We start from the raw sequence: 24,992 nt of genomic DNA, 5'->3' as shown, positions 1-24,992 counted from the left end.
CAAGATGTAGGTGTCTTTGTTTCCGCAGTAGTTTCAATTTTGATATTTTTAGGTCAAACCGTTTCTTGTCTGTCAGTCATATAATGCAGGTCTATGGTAACTTCCTCAAAGAGCATGCACAGAGAAGTCCAAATTGAACATGATTTAATGACTCGTAAATGTAAGTACACATTGATGGCCTAAGACACGAAACGATCGGTTTGTGTGAGAAAATGATCTCGCAGGCAAGGTCTCTCGCTCTCTCCCTCTCTCTCTCTCGCTCTCTCCGCGCTACACGGTTTGGCGCTGACGCACATACAGTAGGCTATGTTCTGTCTCGCATGCGCAGCTCTAGATTCTAGGAGATTTGAACTAATTTACGTGTCGTGTTGCTGTTGTATCAGTCAGATCAGCGCAGCACTCAATAATCGGGACAAGAGAGATGCCGATCGGGACAAAAAAATCAGGCCCAAAAATCGGGACGTCCCGGTTGATTTTTTGTACATATCAACATAATATCAACTTGACAGGTGCTAAATGCTAAAATAAACACAGTTTTTTAAGAGAGTGAAATGCAATGGATCCACAAATCTCATGGATTTACTTTAAACCTTGTTCCTTGTCTAGCCCTATCATATATGGCTATATTATCATGGTTGGCTATATTATCAATGCTGTTCAACACCAGACACACCTATTTTCACTGAGCTTGACCAGCCATTAGTGTGTGCCAATGTTAATTTTTCATTTAGTTGATATTTCCAAAGTGACTCATGGTAGTTATTACAGGGATGATCCCCACTGGAGAAACAAATATAGGCTTTCACACAATTTTTTATATAATTACATTTTTATTATAAAACAATCAATTAATCACAATTAATAATTTATTTTGTTTAAGCAGCTGACTCAATACAGAGAAAAAAGAAGCCATTCTGAATCATGCTTTATTTCCAAGCTTATTTGCATTTTTTTTTCTATGATTTTCTCTAAATAAATTTCCTTCAAATGTGATTTATCAAAAAATGAGTATGTATTCTGTAAACCGTATAAAATCTCTCAAATTAATATCTCAAAAATTGTTTTTTCGAATTATAAGATTTTCTGAGAAAAGCTATAATAAAATGAAAATAACATCAATTCGCAACAGTCTCAGCTGTACATTGTAGTGCAAAAAAAAAACCTTCTCTTGTTTAAGAACCAGAAACTCAAATATATGACCTTTTTACAGTATGTTTGTTTTTTTGCCGTGCCTCATTCATTCTGTTGACATCGGCCGTTCCTTTTGGTCTAGGATTTTCAATAGTGGACTTCTTGTAATTGCCTGGTTGCTGTAGAAGATTGCTGGGGTAAGAAACATCCCCTGGGCCTAAAAACATTTTTATTAACTTCTACAAAATCAATCACAGCCTGACAACTTCATTTCACAATTAAAAACAAAGGAAACATGTTGTTGAATACCAAGAAAAAAAATCTCACCTCGCTGTTGTTTGTAGATTGCATGTCCTCGTTTGACATTGGAGTGTTTTTGATGGATGGTGCTGGGTGGTGTTCCCCTGATCTCTAACTTCTGAAGCAGCACTTCTCCTAAATTCAAATTGACAAAATGACGTGCTCATTTTTAGGCCTGTTTCACAGTCACACGAGAGCAACAAGCTGATTTTGGTATATCCATATTAAAAAGCCGGAAAAACTCAATGAAATCCCTTTATGGTCTGCATTTTCTAACAGAGATCCAAACGCTAGCCTGAATCTCAATTTTGCTTGACTTTGAAAAAACAAGTAGTTGTAGTTCTGTACCTGGAAAGTGAGAGACGGGATTCTTCATTTTAGCTACTGGGGGTGTCGCAGGGTTTCCAGCACCACCGTTGAGTTGCTGGATCATGTTTATTGCTGGTCGCACAAGGCGGTTGTCGGAGATGCTCTCCAAAGCTGGATATCTGGAAGGGTTTTGTCTTGGTTTTTGTACATGCTGTGATAAAAACAGATCAAATTAAGGCACCTTCTTTGAGAGTGCCACCTGAAATTGCCAATTTTTGCATCTATATTTACATAGAAACTTATTTTCTCAATGTAATTATTAGGTTATCACTTGCCGTGCGTACCAATTAAAATAAAAAGCAAAAGCACACTGTAAAAGTGATAGTTTGTCTGAAATGATGAAAAGTGTATGTGAAATTAGACAAAGAACAAAAAAGAAATATATATTTAAATGAAATAATTTACCTCACATCAGAATGATTTAAAGACAGCTAATGACTATACAGTGAAGTAATAAAAATAATAAAATGCCAAATTTGAAAACTGCACTATTTAAAAATATTTTTTTACATACCCCACACTACCGTGCAAACGTTTAGGGTCAGTAAAAGAAGTTGAAAGAAGTCTCTTAAGGTGTATTCACACCAGGAAAGTCCGATAGTTCACTTGCTTTGGTCCGGAACAAATAAATAGGTTATTATTATTTTTTTTTGTACGGTTCGCTTTCACACTGCTCTTTTTGCAAGTGAACAAAAATTTGTAAACAAAACCACACCTGTGCTAAGGTCGTCCATTCATTGGACAAGGATTCTCAAGTAGGGAAATCAGGAAGTGCAAAAAAGGCTTAACGTAAATTAACGCAGCATCATCCTTGTATTGTAACTATCGTTACATTATATGAACTGCAAATGTATTTTTTTTTGCATCTATGCGCGATTAGACTAAAGAGAACGCTCTGTATGTGAATGTCCTGATGCACACACTCATTCATTCATTCCATTACAATGATGCACACACGACGCGCAGAAAGACGCGCAACAGATGTAATGTAGTAGGCTACAACAGATCACTTTCCCATTACGCAACTCCGACTACGGAAGGCTGTTAACTCAAAGGCTCAGTGCTTTCTTGCAATTGGGTCGGTTCATGTTCACACCGTAAACGAACCGTACCAGAGTTCGTTTGGAACCGTACTGAGACCACCTCTTTAGCTGGGTCTCGGTTCGGTTGTTTGGTCCGCACCCGAGTTCGATTGCTGTATTCACACCAGCCCAAAAGGTCCGCACCAAGGGGGGAAACGAACTAGAGTTTGATTCAATCGAACCAAACAAGGCAGGTGTGAATACACCCTTATACTCACAGAGGCTGAACTTGTTTGATCAAAAACACAGTAAAAATGTTAAATATTATTATAATTTTAAAAAACTGTTTTCTGTTTTAATACATTGCAAACCTGTTCAATTTCTCATTAATGCAATTATCTAATCAACCAATCACATGGCAGTTGCTTCAATGCATTTAGGGGTGTGGTCCTGGTCAAGACAATCTCCTGAACTCCAAACTGAATGTCAGAATGGGAAAGAAAGGTGATTTTAGCAATTTTGAGCGTGGCATGGTTGTTGGTGCCAGACGGGCCGGTCTGAGTATTTCACAATCTGCTCAGTTACTGGGATTTTCATGCACAACCATTTCTAGGGTTTACAAAGAATGGTGTGAAAAGGGAAAAACATCCAGTATGCGGCAGTCCTGTGGGCGAAAATGCCTTGTTGATGCTAGAGGTCAGAGGAGAATGGGCCGACTGATTCAAGGTGACAGAAGAGCAACTTTGATTGAAATAACCACTCGTTACAACCGAGGTATGCAGCAAAGCATTTGTGAAGCCACAACACGCACAACCTTGAGGCGGATCGGCTACAACAGCAGAAGACCCCACCGGGTACCACTCATCTCCACTACAAATAGGAAAAAGAGGCTACAATTTGCAAGAGCTCACCAAAATTGGACAGTTGAAGACTGGAAAAATGTTGCCTGGTCTGATGAGTCTCGATTTCTGTTGAGACATTCAGATGGTAGAGTCAGAATTTGGCGTAAACAGAATGAGAACATGGATCCATCATGCCTTGTTACCACTGTGCAGGCTGGTGGTGGTGGTGTAATGGTGTGGGGGATGTTTTCTTGGCACACTTTAGGCCCCTTAGTGCCAATTGGGCATCGTTTAAATGCCACGGCCTACCTGAGCATTGTTTCTGACCATGTCCATCCCTTTATGGCCACCATGTACCCATCCTCTGATGGCTACTTCCAGCAGGATAATGCAACATGTCACAAAGCTCGAATCATTTCAAATTGGTTTCTTGAACATGACAATGAGTTCACTGTACTAAAATGGCCCCCACAGTCACCAGATCTCAACCCAATAGAGCATCTTTGGGATGTGGTGGAACGGGAGCTTCGTGCCCTGGATGTGCATCCCACAAATCTCCATCAACTGCAAGATGCTATCCTATCAATATGGGCCAACATTTCTAAAGAATGCTTTCAGCACCTTGTTGAACCAATGCCACGTAGAATTAAGGCAGTTCTGAAGGCGAAAGGGGGTTCAGAAATCATTCTAATATGCTGATTTGGTGCTCAAGAAACATTTCTTATTATTGTCAATGCTGAAAACAATTCTGCTGCTCGATATTTTTGTGGAAACCATGAAATATTTTTTTCCAAAGTCTCTTTGATAAATAGAAAGTTCAAAAGAAGAGCATTCATTTGAAACAGAAATCTTTAGTAATTATATTATAAAAGTCTTTATTGCCACTTTTGATCAATTTGATGTGTCCTTGCTGAATAAAAATGTTAAATTCTTAAAAAAACCACACAAAATCTTACTGACCCCAAACAGTAGTGTACATATTTAGCCTAACCAAAAATCACTGAAACAACAGATGTGCTCATACCCTTTTGCTTGCTTCAAAAGATCTGGACCGCTTCTTGCGCTGTTGTTTCTCAGGCAGCTCCATTCTGCCTTCTGTTCTCTTTGAGTCCTGCTTCGATTGGGAACTGCCTCTATGTCTTGGAGGGTTTCTTTTGACCTCTGCGGACTCATCTGCCAAAGTAGAAACTAAACTGTCCATGCTCACCGAAGACTTGAGTCCTGCGGCCAAACTCACACCAGCCACCCTGGAATTGGACTCCTTTACTAGAAGGTGTGAGCGGCGTTTTGCAGCAATGACTGAGATGCTCTTGGTGTCACTGACAATTTCCCTCAGAGTGTCTGGACTCACAGCTTCAGTAGGACATACAGGAGTCGAATTCTTAACAGCACAAGCCTGCTCAAAGACATTCAGCTGTATTACAATCTTCACAAAACTGACTTATGATACACAAATGCAAAACGTCAAAGTATCACTATCAATCAACATGCTTTGTCATCTAAATCAATTGTAGACTAATTTCAAAATAAAGTAAGATTTGGGAATAATATAGTTACATCAAGTTGAGTTCATGTTGACCTGTTTGATTTAATTTACTGAATATTTTCATTCTGATGTAAAGTTGTTTATTTACACAAATTAAAGGATGAGCCTGACAGTCAGGATGGTTCATTGTCTATGAACGATTCAGTGTGTTTACCTTCATCACAAGAGTTGGGCTAGAAGATAAGTGGTGGGCATAGTAGACGAGTAGTAATACCCCGGACATTGTGTCAAGATGATTTATTACCCTATGATTGACAGGTGGGCGGGGCTAACCTTTGACCTTCCGGAGTGTGTCCCGGAGGTCGCTTTGATCTAGGGATGACCCTTTGACCTATCGATCGATCAAGTTGACAGTTGTCTTTGATCTGGGTTATGCCGGGTGTCTTTGATGTGGTTGTATAATCATTTATTTTTGACAGTTGTCTTTGATCTGGATATGCCGGTTGTCTTTGATCTGTGGGTGTATAATCATTTATTTTTGACAGTTGTCTTTGCCCTATTGACCCTTCTATTATACGTCAAGTTGCCAGTTGTCTTTGATGTGGGTATGACAGCTGTCTTTGATCCGGAGGTATTATAGAATAAAACATTGAAGCGGTGTGCAATAAATAAAATCATCTTACTTTATCAGACGTTCCCCAAAGATGTTCCTCCGAGTGACTCTCTTGCTCACCGGCCTTTTTTCATGACAGCCATGGTCACCGCACTAAGCATCTGCATCTGTGTGTGTGTGTGTTACATGATACCCTCCGCATTCCTGAAGCAGGGGGTATACATTTGCGGGGGTGTGAAAGTGAGAAAATATCGTGCACTAACTAAAGTTGAACAACATTGTTCATTTAAAAGTATATAAATAAAATGCTTTTATCGTTCATTGTAAAATAAATAACTAAAATGTGCTGATCCAATTATTTTAGATAAAAATCATCCGACATGTTTTATAGATTAGAAGAAAACATACAGGTTGCTAACGGTTCACAAAATAAAATCATCTTACTTTTTTCACCAAGTTGAAGAAGTAGTTCCTAAGATGTCCATACAATATGAATGGTTTAACAAAGATGTAAAAGATGAGTTTAAACATGAAAAGATCCCAGATTGTTTTCTCTCTCACAGCGAGTCTGTGGCTGACCAGCACCTTTTAGTCTTCTATGTATGTGCGTGTGTGTGTGTGTGTGTGTGAGTGAGTGAGTGAGTGAGAGTCCATCCCATTCCTGCACTCTTGCTGGGACAGTGAGAAAATATCTCACACTGGCTAGAGTTGAAACCATTCAGTTCTTTCAATTGATATAAATGAAATTACAAATATTTCACACCAAACCAATTATTTTAGATAAACAAATAAATAAAATGCTTTTCTCATTCATTGTAAAATAAATAACTAAATGTACTGATCCAATTATTTTAGATAAAAATCATCCGGCATGTTTTATAGATTAGAAGAAAACATACAGGTTGCTAACGGTTCACAAAATAAAACCATCTTACTTTTTCACCGAGTTGAAGAAGTAGTTCCTAAGATGTCCATACAATATGAATGGTTTACAAAAGATGTAAAAGATGAGTTTAAAGTTGTCCCCCAGTGATTCTCTCTCCCCCACGCTTGACCGGAGTGGTGTGTGTGTGTGTCTATGTGTGTATGTGTAAGAAATGGGTGATCTCATCGGCAATAAATTACTTTAGACCTCTCTGAATCCTGAAAACCTCTAAGTCAGAGGGGCCCGGGCGCGCGCTTATCTGTGTGTGTGTGCGTGTGTGTGTTTGTGTGTGTGTTACATGATACCCCTCCAAGTGAGCACAATATGTATCATATATTTCACACTAAAGTTGAAAAACATCATGCTCTATATAAATGAAAATGGTTAAAATTTACATCTAGTAATTTACAAATATATTATTTCACACTAACTTAAGTTGAACAACATTCTTCATTTAAAAGTATATTAATAAAATGCTTTTATCGTTCATTTTTTAAATAAATAACTAAATTTACTGATCTTACATGTTCAGAGAGCTGTAGAAAACATACAGGTTGCTAACGGGGTGACAAAAAATAAAACCATCTTACTTTTTCAGCCGGTTGACAAAGTAGTTCCTAATGTCCATACATTTAAAGTTGAAAAGATCCCACAAGTAAGTGTGTGTGTGTGTGTGTGTGTGTGTCTTTTCAGCGGTCAGAACGAGACATTGCATGTGTTCGATTAGTGTTAATCTTATTTCATAGTATAATCATTAAAAGTTTAAATTATATCTTTTAAAAATACAAGATATTTTAAATTAAATTAATTCATAAAACAAATATGCTACATCGTGGAAAAACTTGACTATATTTTTTATTTATCAGGGTACATGTAAAGAACTTTGAAATTTGGGGCTCTCACAAGTCATCTCACACATTGTGTGAAATGTTCAATAATTCCTCAAGTAGTATCTGTGCGAAAATCACCACATAGGCCTATCTTTAGTGCGACAGCACCAATGAAGACATTTAGAATCTGTGATGCCTCAGGCCAGCCCCCATTAGCTTCAGGATAGAGGGTGACAGAGCAGATGAGTCTCTGTGCATCGTGTAATGTTAGTCTGCTAACACCTTTCCAGAGCAAAAATTTTGTTCGTACTAAGATTATTTCAAATCATAATCGTAAAAGTTTAAATATTTTAAAATGAAAAGATGGTTTAAATGAAATCTTTATAGTTTTAATACATTCGTATCTTCTATTTATCTTTTAGAAGATTACTGTAAGGATTTTGTTTAACGGTGACCTAAAGTATAATTTTTATTAATATAGCCATAATAATTTTTGTACTGTAACAGCATATTCTACCGTGTACACCTGAAAGCTGCATTTTTACATTTTCAAAATAAATAAAAATAAGTAATTTAATATAATTTCTATATATCGGTGTTTTGCGGCTCCATAAAATCTCTATTTTAAAATTAAATTATTATAAATAAAGTATATAACTCAATGAATAATAACACATATGCTACTAAAATGTATTCATACAAATTAAACATAGTTTTATCTTAATTAATATATTTATAATATAAATATAAATATATATATAAATTACATCTATAATTATAAAAAAAAACTCCTTACATTTTCATAGAACTGAAGAAGTAGTAGAATCTAGATCTATGCAATGATAAAAAACAATTCAAAAAGTAAATAGTTTAAGTTGTGATAAACAAACAAAGCCCTCCCAGATCCTTCAGTGATAAGCTACAGGGTGAGATGAAGCTTCAGACCCGCACAGAGACGGAGGAGTTACAGGCCAGATGAGCCTCTGGGGCACAATTATGTCACAGCGTACGCAATGCTAGTCTGCTTTTCATAGGTTTATTCAAATTAAATTCATTTAAAAGTATAATCTTAAAAGTTTAAATTAGATCTTTTAAAATTAAAAGACTGTCTAAATCAAATCTTTTCTGTTTTAAAATCATATCTTCTATTTATCTTCTTAGAAGACTTCTGTATGATATAAATGATTTGCATAAAGCTATTATTTTTACTAAACATCGTTTGTTCAAAAATCAAATAAAAATTTTATAAATCAAGAACTGTCCTTTGGCATCTTAGATCTTATTTCAAATAGCATGCGACATGAAACATGTTGTCAAAGTTTGTCACAATGTTTTTGTTTTAAAAGAAATCCCAGGACTCTACATTGCTCTTATTTAGATTAAGTTGTATCATTTAGAAAATCACCACACATTTTCAGAGACGCTGCATAAGTAAAGTTTGTCTTGAGCGAATATTTTAATTTTACTCGTCTTAATTCAAAGTATGATCTTACTTTTTCTGCTGTAGCTATGACCTATTGTACGTATAAGATATATCATATTACTTTTCTTGCATCTCTCAAACTATCCTTATTCATTGTGGAAGCACACAGGGTGAAACCCTTCACTGAGAATATACTATCGGTTATCTACTCAAAATATATGTAGAATTTTCAAATGCTAGCATTTGTTGATGCGACAGGCTGTCTGTTGGCCGCATGAACAGACTTTGGGGAGAGCTGATGAGACTATAGCAGAAAGCATGCCCCCTTTGACCTCCTCGATTCAAACGCATAGTGCTCTCTAGCGCCACGCTTTTTCAAATGCGTGTTGCAACTACGGTAACCGTTATGTGCCAAGAAGCTACGACATGTCATCCAATATCACTTCATCGAGTTTAACTATACACGTTCTACCGCTATGCTGCCTATTTAATGAATTGCACAACCACGGAATGAAAAAGCTTGTAATTTAGACCGTAACATTGACTTACCTGTCGAGAAGAAAGCAGGCAACTTCTCCTTCATTAGCTCTATCCACCTGGGAAAAGCTATCCCGATATTTACCCTAGTTTTGAATTTGCCGGACACGTTTCACTTTAAATAATGTTTTTTAAGCTTTATTATGGGATTGTATTATGAAGTGCCGTGCAATCTTTCAAATTTGCCGGGGGAGTGACAAGCGCCTCTCACTGACCTCCTTGTGCCCCTTTCAGATGGTTTCAGTCAGCCGGCTCTGAACGAAAACGTGTTGTAGAAACGCGTTGAGGTAGCCTAGTGCTTTTTGTACCTCTCCGCTATTATAGTTTTTTTCAAGATGGCGGAACGACATGGAGGCCACCATGGACTTACCCGTCAGAACATTGGCAGAGCTAATTTTACACCAATGAGATCATATTTATTAATAATGACAGTGATTTTAGCTATTCAAATACTTTTTAAAAAACTACTGTACCTTTAATTTCAGATGTGTAAATTACAAAACTTTCAATTTTACAATTACATTTTTCAACCGAGTGAATCTACACATGGGCGATCTTCAGAAGTCACAACTTCAGGGGTCGATGGGGGTCCTGAGAATATTTAATCCCCCTCAAAACCAAAGATTAAGTTTAATGACACTAGTTTGCAACGGTCCCCCCAAGACCAAATAGTTTATACGATTTGTATCACACTTTTCAAAGGGTAATCTTACTTTAAAAGTTTGAACAAAAATGTAAAAGCACTTCTTCATGTTTGCTGTGTTCTGACACAATGTCATTAATTGGTACTTTTTTTCCTTTAAACTTCTTTTTAAAATATAATTTTCTTATTTATACAAAGGTTCAATTTCAATTCATTTCCTAGCAAGTATAAAGTAAAAAATATGATATATGATATGTCTGATGCAATGTTTTTGCAAAAGAAATATGTGCTGCAAAACTCCAAACAGTTCAGCTCACAATGACAGCATTAAGGATGGCCGAAAACGTGCGTAAGGTGGTTTTCCAGATTTTCCACCAAAAAAACAAAACAAATACTGTATTAAACTTTTCAAAGATTAATTTAGCTTTTAAAGTTAGAATAAAAAACCAAACATAGTGTTGTGTTCTGACACAAGTCCATTAACCGGTTCTTTTATAAATTTACTTTCTACAAATATCAGCCTGATAAATATGTACTTAATACACGATTAAACGAGGCAATCATGCTACCAAATACGTCTGACACAATGTTTTTAAGAAAAAGCAGTGTTTAAAACCAGATGATTTTTCTTTTTGACAGACCTACAGAAATGCATGTTGATTACTAAGTTTCAGGCATAGTGCAAACAATTAGATATTCTCCTGCTTAGTATGTGTGTAAATAGTTACGCTTAAATGTTTGGGTGTATTTTGTCACACCATGAAGATGCACAGTACCACACTCTAGCCTATGGACTAACTTTAAAACATATTCTTTATACAGGAATCACACGCGTCCAAAACATCCATGTAAGATTCAACAGACCAAATCACTAAGAAAAGCACCGTTTATAATAATAAATACACAAAAGTTCGCAAATGATGGTTTTATTACTATTCAGATAGCAGACGACACTGGTTCACATTTTGAATGTGTGTCTGTTTTAGGTGAAGACTTTTCTTTGAGAGCCGTCAACATTCAGTGTTTATAGGAATAAATGACCATTAATAATTTAAGTGTTTGTACTCTGTTTGACTAAATTGCAACTTTCCCTCTATCTACGATGTGGAATCAAACAAAGTATTAACATGCTGTTAATATAAGCAAGTATTACTTAAGTTACTTACTTATAAGTAAGTATTAACACGAAAAGTAAGCGCATGCTGTTTTACACGTAAACTATTACAACGGAATCACATCTGACTATTGCACTGAGAGAGCCGTATTCATTAAGACAAAGTTTGGTGTTTAAAATTAAAATTGCACAAAAGTAAATGCTAGAGGTCAACTTGCTAAAAAGTAAATTCAGCGTGAGCCATTTAAAACAAATACGAAAAGCCATTCGTGAGCAGTTTTGAATGTTTGTAATTGACATCATGTTTCTTTTTGTTTTTGTACAGTTTGCAAAAACTATAGTCTACGAACGTCGTCAAACATAGGAATTTATGAAAAACATGAACCAGATATTTCTACATGAGATATTTCTTTTAGAACATCTACCTGCTACGTCTACGAAACATCGACATGAAAGATGAGTATTGCTGTTACCCATAAAACTTTTACGTTTCAAACTCGTCTAACTATTGCCCATTTCACAGCACAGTCATAGATACATCGTTATGTTGTGTATGTCGCTAAACAACGGTTAAGCTAATGAATTACCGTTGATAAGCGGTATTTTTACCTGTAGGCATAGGTCTTTTAGGCCTGATCCAGAAAACAGACGTCGTGTTTTATGTCCTAATAATTGTTCTTCTTTTTATGAAAACATATCGTAAATATCAATTGTTAGATAAATTATATCTAACTATCAACAGTTATATGTGAAACACGCTCAGTCGCATTAGAGTCGGATTCTTGTTTATATTGAACATTGTTTCATTTTAACAACACTATCGTAACACTTATCGTATTTTGTACGGTATTTTATTTACACTTTCACCCCATGGATATCCGTTTCCTACAGTTAGCTGTAATGTTAGTGAACTCTAGGCCTTCTCTTTTTTTCAAATACGACAGTATTTGCATGAATTAGCTTGATTTAATAAAATGATGGTTTAAATCACATTATATTATTATACCATACTAGTTTTTAAATTGCGCTTAATTCTATATTTTAACTCTTTATGCGAATATAGAATACTGCACAAGGATCTTTGAAATATTTTTTTGGTGTAAAACATCTATGTAGGTTGTGTAAAACATCTATGTAGATCTATTTATGTTTCTACCAGGGACCCTCAAAATCTGGCACACAACAAAACACAGTACATTATCAGAAAATTACTTTTGTCGCTTTTTTCTGAATAATCTCACCAAGTGCGGGTGCTTGATAACTATTATCAAGCGGTAATGACGTGCTTTTACGTGATATTGATATCACGTTTTAATTTCAACTCAATACATTTGAATGCGCTAAAGGTCTATAACTGAACGTCTTAATATTTGGTAAAAGTTAACTTAAAACCTGCGCAAAATACTAGGTGGCTTTAATCCTATATAGCTGTTTACGACGTCATGATGACGACGCCCCTATACAACTCCTCCAGCGGGGCGAGGGCGGACCACTATCAGTTGTCCTGATAAACTCTACACAGAGCCCAGCGTCAGTTATCGCACACAACCCCTGGGTCTAGCTCTAACAGTCGCGGACTGCTGTGCTTCTGCAACATCGATCAAAAGTCGAAGGAACATTGTCTGGTTGTTACACGGACTGTCAAAGGCCGATTCAACCTTCCTGTTTGTCAGACGCAAACCTCTTTGACTCACACTTCTAACCCAAAAACTGTGTTAACGTACAACGCCTGGACGATTGTTCTGTAAGGACCTCCAGGAGATTACAGAATCTTTCATCATCGAATAGGGGACCAAACAATCTAAAAACTTCAGAAATGGCGATGCAAAAGCTGATGGAGAGCGACTCCCCGTCGAGTTCTGTCGTAGCGGGGACACTGCGTCATCCGGCGTGTGAGTGCGGCACGGGGAAAGAGTGTCGTTTAAGAGCTACGCAAGACTCTATGTTTAAAGATCATTTTAGAGGCCCGATGGTTAGCTTGATGCACAGGATCATCGAGGCTGCGTATGATGACAACAACGCTTGCGAGAGGGATACCAAATGTGTGAAAAATCTCAAAAAAGAAATGGATGTCATAAGAGGGTTGGTTGGATCTTGGACAGATGTTACGCCCATGTTTATAAACGGCAAAGAACCGGTCGGCGTAATCCTCAGAAAAGTTCTGGATGTGATGCATGAATCTTGTGAGGACTTTGAAGTCGACGAACTACTATGTATGTGTACGTTTGTAACAGATCTCTGTGTGTCACTGTTGTCAAAAAATGTAAAAACAGATGCTGGTGAAATAGTAGAAATTCTGGTCAACTATGCCCTAGAGAAAAACTTGATTGCGTGCCGCGACTTTTTATTATTGCTCGATCACCTGTAAATGTCGTTATTGTTTTACTTTACTATGTTGAAATAAAAAATTATTTTCTGATCATGTCCGAGCTCATAACTTATTCTATAGGATTATATATATATATATATATATATATATATTATATATTAGAAAGTAGCTAGGACATATTTTGCGCAGGTTTTAAGTTAACTTTTACCAAATATTAAGACGTTCAGTTATAGACCTTTAGCGCATTCAAATGTATTGAGTTGAAATTAAAACGTGATATCAATATCACGTAAAAGCACGTCATTACCGCTTGATAATAGTTATCAAGCACCCGCACTTGGTGAGATTATTCAGAAAAAAGCGACAAAAGTAATTTTCTGATAATGTACTGTGTTTTGTTGTGTGCCAGATTTTGAGGGTCCCTGGTAGAAACATAAATAGATCTACATAGATGTTTTACACAACCTACATAGATGTTTTACACCAAAAAAATATTTCAAAGATCCTTGTGCAGTATTCTATATTCGCATAAAGAGTTAAAATATAGAATTAAGCGCAATTTAAAAACTAGTATGGTATAATAATATAATGTGATTTAAACCATCATTTTATTAAATCAAGCTAATTCATGCAAATACTGTCGTATTTGAAAAAAAGAGAAGGCCTAGAGTTCACTAACATTACAGCTAACTGTAGGAAACGGATATCCATGGGGTGAAAGTGTAAATAAAATACCGTACAAAATACGATAAGTGTTACGATAGTGTTGTTAAAATGAAACAATGTTCAATATAAACAAGAATCCGACTCTAATGCGACTGAGCGTGTTTCACATATAACTGTTGATAGTTAGATATAATTTATCTAACAATTGATATTTACGATATGTTTTCATAAAAAGAAGAACAATTATTAGGACATAAAACACGACGTCTGTTTTCTGGATCAGGCCTAAAAGACCTATGCCTACAGGTAAAAATACCGCTTATCAACGGTAATTCATTAGCTTAACCGTTGTTTAGCGACATACACAACATAACGATGTATCTATGACTGTGCTGTGAAATGGGCAATAGTTAGACGAGTTTGAAACGTAAAAGTTTTATGGGTAACAGCAATACTCATCTTTCATGTCGATGTTTCGTAGACGTAGCAGGTAGATGTTCTAAAAGAAATATCTCATGTAGAAATATCTGGTTCATGTTTTTCATAAATTCCTATGTTTGACGACGTTCGTAGACTATAGTTTTTGCAAACTGTACAAAAACAAAAAGAAACATGATGTCAATTACAAACATTCAAAACTGCTCACGAATGGCTTTTCGTATTTGTTTTAAATGGCTCACGCTGAATTTACTTTTTAGCAAGTTGACCTCTAGCATTTACTTTTGTGCAATTTTAATTTTAAACACCAAACTTTGTCTTAATGAATACGGCTCTCTCAGTGCAATAGTCAGATGTGATTCCGTTGTAATAGTTTACGTGTAAAACAGCATGCGCTTACTTTTCGTGTTAATACTTACTTATAAGTAAGTAACTTAAGTAATACTTGCTTATATTAACAGCATGTTAATACTTTGTTTGATTCCACATCGTAGATAGAGGGAAAGTTGCAATTTAGTCAAACAGAGTACAAACACTTAAATTATTAATGGTCATTTATTCCTATAAACACTGAATGTTGACGGCTCTCAAAGAAAAGTCTTCACCTAAAACAGACACACATTCAAAATGTGAACCAGTGTCGTCTGCTATCTGAATAGTAATAAAACCATCATTTGCGAACTTTTGTGTATTTATTATTATAAACGGTGCTTTTCTTAGTGATTTGGTCTGTTGAATCTTACATGGATGTTTTGGACGCGTGTGATTCCTGTATAAAGAATATGTTTTAAAGTTAGTCCATAGGCTAGAGTGTGGTACTGTGCATCTTCATGGTGTGACAAAATACACCCAAACATTTAAGCGTAACTATTTACACACATACTAAGCAGGAGAATATCTAATTGTTTGCACTATGCCTGAAACTTAGTAATCAACATGCATTTCTGTAGGTCTGTCAAAAAGAAAAATCATCTGGTTTTAAACACTGCTTTTTCTTAAAAACATTGTGTCAGACGTATTTGGTAGCATGATTGCCTCGTTTAATCGTGTATTAAGTACATATTTATCAGGCTGATATTTGTAGAAAGTAAATTTATAAAAGAACCGGTTAATGGACTTGTGTCAGAACACAACACTATGTTTGGTTTTTTATTCTAACTTTAAAAGCTAAATTAATCTTTGAAAAGTTTAATACAGTATTTGTTTTGTTTTTTTGGTGGAAAATCTGGAAAACCACCTTACGCACGTTTTCGGCCATCCTTAATGCTGTCATTGTGAGCTGAACTGTTTGGAGTTTTGCAGCACATATTTCTTTTGCAAAAACATTGCATCAGACATATCATATATCATATTTTTTACTTTATACTTGCTAGGAAATGAATTGAAATTGAACCTTTGTATAAATAAGAAAATTATATTTTAAAAAGAAGTTTAAAGGAAAAAAAGTACCAATTAATGACATTGTGTCAGAACACAGCAAACATGAAGAAGTGCTTTTACATTTTTGTTCAAACTTTTAAAGTAAGATTACCCTTTGAAAAGTGTGATACAAATCGTATAAACTATTTGGTCTTGGGGGGACCGTTGCAAACTAGTGTCATTAAACTTAATCTTTGGTTTTGAGGGGGATTAAATATTCTCAGGACCCCCATCGACCCCTGAAGTTGTGACTTCTGAAGATCGCCCATGTGTAGATTCACTCGGTTGAAAAATGTAATTGTAAAATTGAAAGTTTTGTAATTTACACATCTGAAATTAAAGGTACAGTAGTTTTTTAAAAAGTATTTGAATAGCTAAAATCACTGTCATTATTAATAAATATGATCTCATTGGTGTAAAATTAGCTCTGCCAATGTTCTGACGGGTAAGTCCATGGTGGCCTCCATGTCGTTCCGCCATCTTGAAAAAAACTATAATAGCGGAGAGGTACAAAAAGCACTAGGCTACCTCAACGCGTTTCTACAACACGTTTTCGTTCAGAGCCGGCTGACTGAAACCATCTGAAAGGGGCACAAGGAGGTCAGTGAGAGGCGCTTGTCACTCCCCCGGCAAATTTGAAAGATTGCACGGCACTTCATAATACAATCCCATAATAAAGCTTAAAAAACATTATTTAAAGTGAAACGTGTCCGGCAAATTCAAAACTAGGGTAAATATCGGGATAGCTTTTCCCAGGTGGATAGAGCTAATGAAGGAGAAGTTGCCTGCTTTCTTCTCGACAGGTAAGTCAATGTTACGGTCTAAATTACAAGCTTTTTCATTCCGTGGTTGTGCAATTCATTAAATAGGCAGCATAGCGGTAGAACGTGTATAGTTAAACTCGATGAAGTGATATTGGATGACATGTCGTAGCTTCTTGGCACATAACGGTTACCGTAGTTGCAACACGCATTTGAAAAAGCGTGGCGCTAGAGAGCACTATGCGTTTGAATCGAGGAGGTCAAAGGGGGCATGCTTTCTGCTATAGTCTCATCAGCTCTCCCCAAAGTCTGTTCATGCGGCCAACAGACAGCCTGTCGCATCAACAAATGCTAGCATTTGAAAATTCTACATATATTTTGAGTAGATAACCGATAGTATATTCTCAGTGAAGGGTTTCACCCTGTGTGCTTCCACAATGAATAAGGATAGTTTGAGAGATGCAAGAAAAGTAATATGATATATCTTATACGTACAATAGGTCATAGCTACAGCAGAAAAAGTAAGATCATACTTTGAATTAAGACGAGTAAAATTAAAATATTCGCTCAAGACAAACTTTACTTATGCAGCGTCTCTGAAAATGTGTGGTGATTTTCTAAATGATACAACTTAATCTAAATAAGAGCAATGTAGAGTCCTGGGATTTCTTTTAAAACAAAAACATTGTGACAAACTTTGACAACATGTTTCATGTCGCATGCTATTTGAAATAAGATCTAAGATGCCAAAGGACAGTTCTTGATTTATAACATTTTTATTTGATTTTTGAACAAACGATGTTTAGTAAAAATAATAGCTTTATGCAAATCATTTATATCATACAGAAGTCTTCTAAGAAGATAAATAGAAGATATGATTTTAAAACAGAAAAGATTTGATTTAGACAGTCTTTTAATTTTAAAAGATCTAATTTAAACTTTTAAGATTATACTTTTAAATGAATTTAATTTGAATAAACCTATGAAAAGCAGACTAGCATTGCGTACGCTGTGACATAATTGTGCCCCAGAGGCTCATCTGGCCTGTAACTCCTCCGTCTCTGTGCGGGTCTGAAGCTTCATCTCACCCTGTAGCTTATCACTGAAGGATCTGGGAGGGCTTTGTTTGTTTATCACAACTTAAACTATTTACTTTTTGAATTGTTTTTTATCATTGCATAGATCTAGATTCTACTACTTCTTCAGTTCTATGAAAATGTAAGGAGTTTTTTTTTATAATTATAGATGTAATTTATATATATATTTATATTTATATTATAAATATATTAATTAAGATAAAACTATGTTTAATTTGTATGAATACATTTTAGTAGCATATGTGTTATTATTCATTGAGTTATATACTTTATTTATAATAATTTAATTTTAAAATAGAGATTTTATGGAGCCGCAAAACACCGATATATAGAAATTATATTAAATTACTTATTTTTATTTATTTTGAAAATGTAAAAATGCAGCTTTCAGGTGTACACGGTAGAATATGCTGTTACAGTACAAAAATTATTATGGCTATATTAATAAAAATTATACTTTAGGTCACCGTTAAACAAAATCCTTACAGTAATCTTCTAAAAGATAAATAGAAGATACGAATGTATTAAAACTATAAAGATTTCATTTAAACCATCTTTTCATTTTAAAATATTTAAACTTTTACGATTATGATTTGAAATAATCTTAGTACGAACAAAATTTTGGCTCTGGAAAGGTGTTAGCAGACTAACATTACACGATGCACAGAGACTCATCTGCTCTGTCACCCTCTATCCTGAAGCTAATGGGGGCTGGCCTGAGGCATCACAGATTCTAAATGTCTTCATTGGTGCTGTCGCACTAAAGATAGGCCTATGTGGTGATTTTCGCACAGATACTACTTGAGGAATTATTGAACATTTCACACAATGTGTGAGATGACTTGTGAGAGCCCCAAATTTCAAAGTTCTTTACATGTACCCTGATAAATAAAAAATATAGTCAAGTTTTTCCACGATGTAGCATATTTGTTTTATGAATTAATTTAATTTAAAATATCTTGTATTTTTAAAAGATATAATTTAAACTTTTAATGATTATACTATGAAATAAGATTAACACTAATCGAACACATGCAATGTCTCGTTCTGACCGCTGAAAAGACACACACACACACACACACACACACACTTACTTGTGGGATCTTTTCAACTTTAAATGTATGGACATTAGGAACTACTTTGTCAACCGGCTGAAAAAGTAAGATGGTTTTATTTTTTGTCACCCCGTTAGCAACCTGTATGTTTTCTACAGCTCTCTGAACATGTAAGATCAGTAAATTTAGTTATTTATTTAAAAAATGAACGATAAAAGCATTTTATTAATATACTTTTAAATGAAGAATGTTGTTCAACTTAAGTTAGTGTGAAATAATATATTTGTAAATTACTAGATGTAAATTTTAACCATTTTCATTTATATAGAGCATGATGTTTTTCAACTTTAGTGTGAAATATATGATACATATTGTGCTCACTTGGAGGGGTATCATGTAACACACACACACACACACACACACGCACACACACACAGATAAGCGCGCGCCCGGGCCCCTCTGACTTAGAGGTTTTCAGGATTCAGAGAGGTCTAAAGTAATTTATTGCCGATGAGATCACCCATTTCTTACACATACACACATAGACACACACACACACCACTCCGGTCAAGCGTGGGGGAGAGAGAATCACTGGGGGACAACTTTAAACTCATCTTTTACATCTTTTGTAAACCATTCATATTGTATGGACATCTTAGGAACTACTTCTTCAACTCGGTGAAAAAGTAAGATGGTTTTATTTTGTGAACCGTTAGCAACCTGTATGTTTTCTTCTAATCTATAAAACATGCCGGATGATTTTTATCTAAAATAATTGGATCAGTACATTTAGTTATTTATTTTACAATGAATGAGAAAAGCATTTTATTTATTTGTTTATCTAAAATAATTGGTTTGGTGTGAAATATTTGTAATTTCATTTATATCAATTGAAAGAACTGAATGGTTTCAACTCTAGCCAGTGTGAGATATTTTCTCACTGTCCCAGCAAGAGTGCAGGAATGGGATGGACTCTCACTCACTCACTCACTCACACACACACACACACACACGCACATACATAGAAGACTAAAAGGTGCTGGTCAGCCACAGACTCGCTGTGAGAGAGAAAACAATCTGGGATCTTTTCATGTTTAAACTCATCTTTTACATCTTTGTTAAACCATTCATATTGTATGGACATCTTAGGAACTACTTCTTCAACTTGGTGAAAAAAGTAAGATGATTTTATTTTGTGAACCGTTAGCAACCTGTATGTTTTCTTCTAATCTATAAAACATGTCGGATGATTTTTATCTAAAATAATTGGATCAGCACATTTTAGTTATTTATTTTACAATGAACGATAAAAGCATTTTATTTATATACTTTTAAATGAACAATGTTGTTCAACTTTAGTTAGTGCACGATATTTTCTCACTTTCACACCCCCGCAAATGTATACCCCCTGCTTCAGGAATGCGGAGGGTATCATGTAACACACACACACACAGATGCAGATGCTTAGTGCGGTGACCATGGCTGTCATGAAAAAAGGCCGGTGAGCAAGAGAGTCACTCGGAGGAACATCTTTGGGGAACGTCTGATAAAGTAAGATGATTTTATTTATTGCACACCGCTTCAATGTTTTATTCTATAATACCTCCGGATCAAAGACAGCTGTCATACCCACATCAAAGACAACTGGCAACTTGACGTATAATAGAAGGGTCAATAGGGCAAAGACAACTGTCAAAAATAAATGATTATACACCCACAGATCAAAGACAACCGGCATATCCAGATCAAAGACAACTGTCAAAAATAAATGATTATACAACCACATCAAAGACACCCGGCATAACCCAGATCAAAGACAACTGTCAACTTGATCGATCGATAGGTCAAAGGGTCATCCCTAGATCAAAGCGACCTCCGGGACACACTCCGGAAGGTCAAAGGTTAGCCCCGCCCACCTGTCAATCATAGGGTAATAAATCATCTTGACACAATGTCCGGGGTATTACTACTTAGACGTAGTGTATATTTAAAAATCAAAAAAGACAACTTGAAACTGAATGAAAAGGGACAAGAAAAGGAGAAAGAAAGGAAGAGATCAAATAGAACAAAAAACGAGTGCTGCTTACTGGTTTGGGGTTTGTGACGAAAGTGTGAAGGTTAAAAATTTGGTCCACGCTTGCATCACTTAATTCACCAAAGTATAGTGAATAAAGCTCTTGTAACTCTTCAGGTACACAAAGTCCTTGATCTGTGGAGAGAATTAATAAATAAATACATCAGATAATATAAATTTATATCTGAAATTTCCTAATGCTTATTTAACAAATGTCAGATGCTATAATCTGTCTTTTTAAAGACACCTGCCCATTTCAATGACCCACACCTTCAATCAGAGCCTTTTGCTGGTGTATGATGTCATCACAGAGTGTCCGCTGCTGCTCGTGGCGCTGAATGATGAAGTCTTTTGTTCGGAGAACGTTTTCTTTGCAGAGAACAGCTGACTGGATTTCAGTCTTTTCAAGCTCCAGCTCATGGACTTTACAAAGCAGTGTCAGAATGTCTCTCTGCTCACTGTTACTTATGCGTTTAGGGAGCAACTCCTCAATCTTTGATGACTTCAGTTTCATGTTCAATAATTTTTCCTCCAGTTCACGCTGAAAAACAGAGTGGAAAGCAATATGGAAACTAATTTTGGCAAACAAAAATACAAATATTTTAAAATGCCTCCTAATTAAGCTTTGGTCATAAAACAGCATGTATAAACATTAAAAAGGATTACACTGCTGTCACTGCTTTACATGTCAGATGTCCATTCAAAATGAGTCTTAATTAAACTTGCTTACTTTCTGCTCCATTGTTTTTCTCTGTTCAGCCAGTAGGGGGCCGATCTCCTCTCGAGCTGCTGTAACATACGGTGGCTCCTCTGGCGCACTCTCTTGCTCTTCTTCATTATCTCTGTCTCTTTTCTCTTCGGTTACCTCGTCTCTCCCCCGCCAGGCACGTGCTCGATCACGCTCCCAACTACCAGATGAAGAAAAGAGAAAGAGGGTAGATATGAGATGAAAATAATAAGAATAAGATGTAATAGTACATAATGTAATCAGGAATATTTTTGACTACTTAAAATGAAAAAAAGAAACATTTAACTATCAAAACATTTATAAAACGTCCTGGGAAATTTCAAGTGGATTTTGGTATAATGTGTGATGGTGTAGATTTTTAACTATTTGTGAGATGGCAATGATGTAAGGTCGTAATGACATATTTGGAGGACAAGCCCAAAATAGACACTCTGTCAAATTTACTACTGCAACACTCTTAAAAATATGGGGAAGTAATTAAAGAGATACAGTAACATTTTAAAGTGATTAAACTTTGAATTATTGTTAAACTATAATTAAATTTTATAATTAAACTTCAAATTAATATTAAACCCTAATCATTGTTGTTTTAGTATCTTTGAGATACTATTACAGTTTTAATTCATATTTTTAATAGATTTATGTATTTTTTTAGCAAATTTTTTTTGTAATTTTGTGTTTATCATTATTATTTTATTTTTTTAATGTCTGTACTGTTTCTATTTATTTATATTTCAGTTATTTTAGTACATCATCAAGTTAAACTTAACGAAAATGAGAAATGTTGAAGTTTTTTATATTTTATTTCAGTTAAAGTCGGCATGAAACGGAAGTTGCAATCATCCTTTTTTTCCTATGGTGACTTATAACTGACTTGTCTAACAAGAAAAAATGTAGGCTGGGACAGTGGGACTTGATGTTTTCCATCAGGAATTGATTGGGTTGTAGTGGTTTACTATTGCTGTGATGTCATGTGAGTGACAGGTTGTAAACACGTCATCAGAGAAGAGAAAAGATGTTGCTGCAAGAGGGAGGCGAAGCTACTCAATATTCCATAAAAAATAAGAATTGTCAATTTTGAAGGTGACTAACGTTTAATCATTTTTCTCGTTTTAGTTTTTGGTAACTATATTAACCCTGCTCCTAACTGAAACCTTACTGATCAGTGTAACTGATTATACATGTAAGTTTGTGTTTACTCTGAGATGGTGAGCAGATGTCTGGATGTGTCTATGTGGAGTTCCATATTGCAGTTCTCCAGCTCCATCAAGCTGCGTCTGATCTCCATCTGCTCCCTGAAGGCAGACAAGAGCTGCTCCTGCAGTAAAGCCATCTCACCGTGACTGTACTCTTGCACCTCAGCTAAGAACAAACCATTCAGAGAAATCAGTTGGCAGTCATAAAAGCAACCCTTTCACTGCTATTTCAAGAGAGAATGTCCTCATGATGATACTAATATGGTAAGATCTCATATTGCTCATACTTGCATACATTAGGGATTTGAGGATTTGAACAAAAGACTAAGTATTAAACTTTGGTCCATAACTTGTACAGTGTGTACATTTTTAAGTCTAAAATCCCAAAGATACACTATGTAACTTTTGGACCTCTAGCAGTTAAAAAACAAAACGGCATGCATTTTGTGGAAGAACATTGTTTTGGTTGTGCTTCGGCTCTGCGTGACTGTGCAGATGAATATGAATCTTTCTCATAACTAAAAAGAGAGAGAGAGAGATTATCCTACTGCTCATAAAACATTCTCTACAAGGCTTAAGAGATATAACCAGTTTAGATGGAAAAGATCTCAAACTGACTAGCTGAAGATGTAACTGTAGTTATACCCATTCATAGGCATGGTACTTCCTTGAAAATAAATTCCAGCACAGTGCTACAACAATCCATAATGAAATTACCCTTCACAGTAGATAATGCTTTGCAATGAACTCTACATGTGGCAATAAAACATCTTATTCACCTGGGGTCTCATTTATAAAGCGTGTGTACGCACAAAACGGGGCTGGAAATGTACGTACGCCAGTTTCCACGCAAAGGTTGTGATCTATAAAAAACAAACTTGACGGGAGAATGTGCGCACCTTTAAGCAAACTTTGAGCCGTGCGTACGCACATTCTGGAGACAAAGGGAATTGGCGACACAGATGGTGAGGTCGTGAACTGAAGTTAGATTGTAGAAAATAAATGTGAGAAGAACGATTATAAGAATTAATGACATTTAATTTTCACTCCATTTCATACGTTATATCCACATTATCATGAAGATTAAATCCAACAGTGTTATTTGTGCCGATTGTTTTAGGCTATATACATCTAGTAAAATCCAAACGTAATTCAAAATGTATTAAAAAAAAAATAATAATAATAATCAGCGCTGCCTTACAGTCACATTGTCCACAACGGGAGCGCAGGAGGACATGGCGCGACTACATGTGATACAGAATAGCATGAAATGCCTTTTTATTAGAGAACTGCAGAACACCGTGTAAAAAGGAAATATTTTCCTTAATGTACATATATCATAAAATGTCAAAGTCTGCAAATACAGTCATGAAGCACAATCGCTACTCATCATCGGTCCTAACTATTACGGTGTTCATGACAAAACCGTCAAGAAGCATGTGTTCACAATAACATTTTAAATAAGTAAAAGAATGATTTAAACTGTTTTACTTCTGATATAAACATTTAGATTAAATGTGCCATTCTCATTAATGGAGTTAAACACTTAAACTAGCTACATGAAATCATTACTGAGAAGTTACAAAAATATATATATATATTCAATAAATAGAAATATACCTATTTGTTGTGGATGCAATGCTTTTGAACACTTTTCTCTCTGGCATGCTGTGTTTTAATGTTTTAACTGATAGCTAATAGCAGATTGTCTGGGAAAATAGTTTCGTGCAAATAATGCACAACAATATCTGTTTCCATTACAAATATAAATCAATTAAAAATACTATTTGGCCAGTGGAAAAGATTGAGAAAAACTTTCTCTGAAATGTATTTTACACTATTTGATTTATTTATTCAAAAACAAGGCAAGGATATAGGCTACAAAAAAAAAAAAAAAATTATGAATGTAATAATGTGACGGCACATCCGTATTTCATATTTTACTAACGTCTTGTACCGTTAAACATGGTATCA

The 24,992-nt window shown here is 35.4% G+C and overlaps 1 protein-coding gene and 1 long non-coding RNA gene across 2 annotated transcripts in view; one reads left to right on the top strand and one right to left on the bottom strand.

Moving 5' to 3' along the window:
* Positions 1-1,134: 1,134 nt before the first annotated feature.
* Positions 1,135-24,992, bottom strand: part of si:dkey-26i13.8 (kinesin-like protein KIF19) — a 36,172-nt gene continuing 12,314 nt past the window's right edge. The window contains exons 12-19 of the mRNA XM_056264563.1: positions 23,022-23,184; positions 21,805-21,982; positions 21,345-21,615; positions 21,088-21,209; positions 4,689-5,060; positions 1,780-1,951; positions 1,459-1,566; positions 1,135-1,348 (exon numbers count right to left, since the gene is read on the bottom strand). Of these exons, the coding sequence (XP_056120538.1) occupies positions 1,188-1,348; positions 1,459-1,566; positions 1,780-1,951; positions 4,689-5,060; positions 21,088-21,209; positions 21,345-21,615; positions 21,805-21,982; positions 23,022-23,184 (1,547 nt within the window). The 3' untranslated portion in view covers positions 1,135-1,187. The remainder of the gene's footprint in view (positions 1,349-1,458; positions 1,567-1,779; positions 1,952-4,688; positions 5,061-21,087; positions 21,210-21,344; positions 21,616-21,804; positions 21,983-23,021; positions 23,185-24,992) is intronic.
* Positions 23,794-24,867, top strand: LOC130097633 (uncharacterized). Its single transcript, XR_008808322.1, has 2 exons — positions 23,794-23,983; positions 24,828-24,867. It is a non-coding gene; the product is annotated as an uncharacterized LOC130097633 (long non-coding RNA).

This window comes from Rhinichthys klamathensis, unplaced genomic scaffold (assembly GCF_029890125.1).
Source record: "Rhinichthys klamathensis goyatoka isolate OS25496 unplaced genomic scaffold, OSU_Roscu_1.1 h1tg000222l_1, whole genome shotgun sequence".
NCBI classification, from domain to species: Eukaryota; Metazoa; Chordata; class Actinopteri; order Cypriniformes; family Leuciscidae; genus Rhinichthys; species Rhinichthys klamathensis.
The sequence above is the reverse complement of the archived record's forward strand: the minus strand, read 5'-3'. Positions and strand labels throughout refer to the sequence as shown.